This window comes from Apteryx rowi, unplaced genomic scaffold (assembly GCF_003343035.1).
Source record: "Apteryx rowi isolate R43461 unplaced genomic scaffold, aptRow1 scaffold_147, whole genome shotgun sequence".
Classification (NCBI taxonomy): Eukaryota; Metazoa; Chordata; class Aves; order Apterygiformes; family Apterygidae; genus Apteryx; species Apteryx rowi.
The window spans coordinates 348,842-351,159 of NW_020447719.1; the positions used below are offsets into that span (position 1 = coordinate 348,842).

At 41.8% G+C, this 2,318-nt stretch overlaps 1 protein-coding gene across 1 annotated transcript; it reads right to left on the reverse strand.

Annotated features, from left to right (window-relative positions):
- Window positions 1–760: 760 nt before the first annotated feature.
- Window positions 761–1,429, reverse strand: CUNH12orf74 (chromosome unknown C12orf74 homolog). Its single transcript, XM_026058443.1, has one exon. It carries the CDS (start codon window positions 1,427–1,429, stop codon window positions 761–763), a length of 669 nt encoding a protein of 222 aa, XP_025914228.1.
- Window positions 1,430–2,318: the final 889 nt, after the last annotated feature.

Genomic DNA, 2,318 nt, shown 5'->3' on the forward strand with positions numbered 1-2,318 from the left:
TTTTATAGGCAGGCCACTCTTCTGAAAGAAAGTGAGATATTCTTGTTACTTGGTCAGAATGCAAACAATCTGATGTTGTGAATGAAGCACTGATTTGCTAAGAGGAATATAATACATAGACTTAGACATTGGCTAATTATTTTTCTGTTGTGGATAATGGAGCAGACTCATTTGATATCCAGAATGTTTTCTATATTTGATTGGGAAAAAATAGCTTTCGGTCTATGGCACAAAACTAACCAGTTAGTAAAGTGCTAAATGCGTATTTAAGACTGCCCATATACAGCGAAACATGTACTTAAGTGCTCTGCATGAGGATGGAGTCAAGCTATATGTCTGAATTTAACTTCTTGTGCAAGTAATGCAAGGCCAAGAGAGTAGGTCTACAGGCATTTCTCCTAGCAGCAAAGCTGGCTTGTGTGGTTCCTTTTGCTGTGTCCTTGGACTGAAGTTATGTGGGATGGCTGAGCAGCAGTTTGCCACCGCAGAAAGGTGGGAAAGCATGGTCAAGCATAGGATTAAGCCGACTTGGTCACCAAGTGGCATGGCTGGAGCCACGGTCTCTTGTTGAACTGGACGGACAAATCTGCCTTCTTGAAGAGAGCAGAAATTGGTCTGTTATGGGAATGGAGCACAGGTCAGGTTGCAGTTCAGTTTAAGAACTGTGGATTTTTTTGTGCGGTGGGCCATGAGTGAACATGAAAGGCTGAAAAAGAGGTCGCGTCAACCCGTCCTCCTTACCTGGATGCCTTCCTGCTGCCTAGGGCTGGGACAGGGAAGTCGCAGGCAGAGTAGCAGAGCTGGCTTTCCACCAGTGTTGGAGTGTCGCTTCCGGACTCCCATTGCTGAGAGGATCTTTTTGGCTTGACAGCTTTGATCTGGGGCCAGCAGACTCCGGATCTGCTATGGTTGTTTCAGTCTTTGCTTTGGAAGACAATAGTTTTGCATGGACACAGGAAGGCAATGACAATGAGGAAGATTTAGTGCACCGTGGTGGACTTTCACAAATATGGTGGAGTGAGCCGGTGTATTCCTTTGGATTCCCCAGCTGAGCTGTGTCCTGAAATGACAGTGCTTGTGAGGCAGAAGCCATCCTCAGACGCCTTAAAGTCGGAGAGGTGGAAATTCTGGCCAGAGCATGCCGGTCAAACTGGAAAGGTGCATGGTAGCTCCCAGTGCGCTCCTCTGTGGGAAGCTTCAGCAAAAGTGAAGACTCAGCGTAACTTCTGTGGATGCAGTCACCTGGGGGCATGGTGACATCCATACAAACTGATATTGCCTGCATTTCATAGGGATTGAAGACATCATCTTCTGGGCTGCTGCTTCCAGACAAATCTTCATGAAGCTCAGTTTCCCTATTTAGAAGTGCCACGTTGATGTACGTTTCTTTGCTCAGGTCCAGAGAATAATCAGAAGTTGGTTGTTGCATTCTTTATTTGCAGCATAAAGATTTATAGCTGTGTGTACATAAAAACACTATCAGAAAAGGATCTTCTAGAAACTTGTACGCATTTTTTTTAATATGGGAGCATATGCAAATGGAAAAAATCTAAACAAAATAACAGATATGTGCACTAGTACAGAAACATAGCATGCAACTTGAATCCTTAAAATGAGAGTTTCAGCTTCAGGACCCTATTTCAGCAAGCTCTTTTAGCAGTTGCCAGCTTTGAGTGTGCAAGCAGTGTCAATGTCGTTTGGTAGAACTAATTACACGGTAAAGATTAAGTGTGTAACTAAAAACTTTGCTAATCTGGTGTTGCAGTCACCTAACTTCTTGCTGCGACTCCCCCATCGATAAATGAGACTGTGACAGTCCTGTACATGGGATACAAGTGAAGCCACTAGCTCTTGGGAGTCCTACTGGTTGCTAAATGGTTTATGTTCAAATAATAATTACTTGCTGAAAGCTTAAGGAAATACAATCTAACATTTATTTAAGGTGAGCCTAACCACTATCATTTTTGTTTTCAGCAGGAGAAGTATTTTCTAATAAACATTATGTCAATCAACTAATGAAGACAGTTGATAAAAGTAACTTACCTGTTGATTGATTAATACATAATCTTATGTTCTATGATTCATGACGCTCTGTTTTTAAGGTACACTGATGACAAGTCTCTCTAAAACTGGACAGAGAGTACAAGGTATAACTCATGATTATTAATTCAAAAATAAGCCTCTTCTTTTGCCAATAGGAATCTTAAAAATGTTCATGATTCCTGGCTTTTCTGGTCACTTTTATTTACTAGAATGGATTTACTCAAACATGTGTTGACTTTTTTATTGAGTCACTGAATGTGGCCTCTGCAATTTGA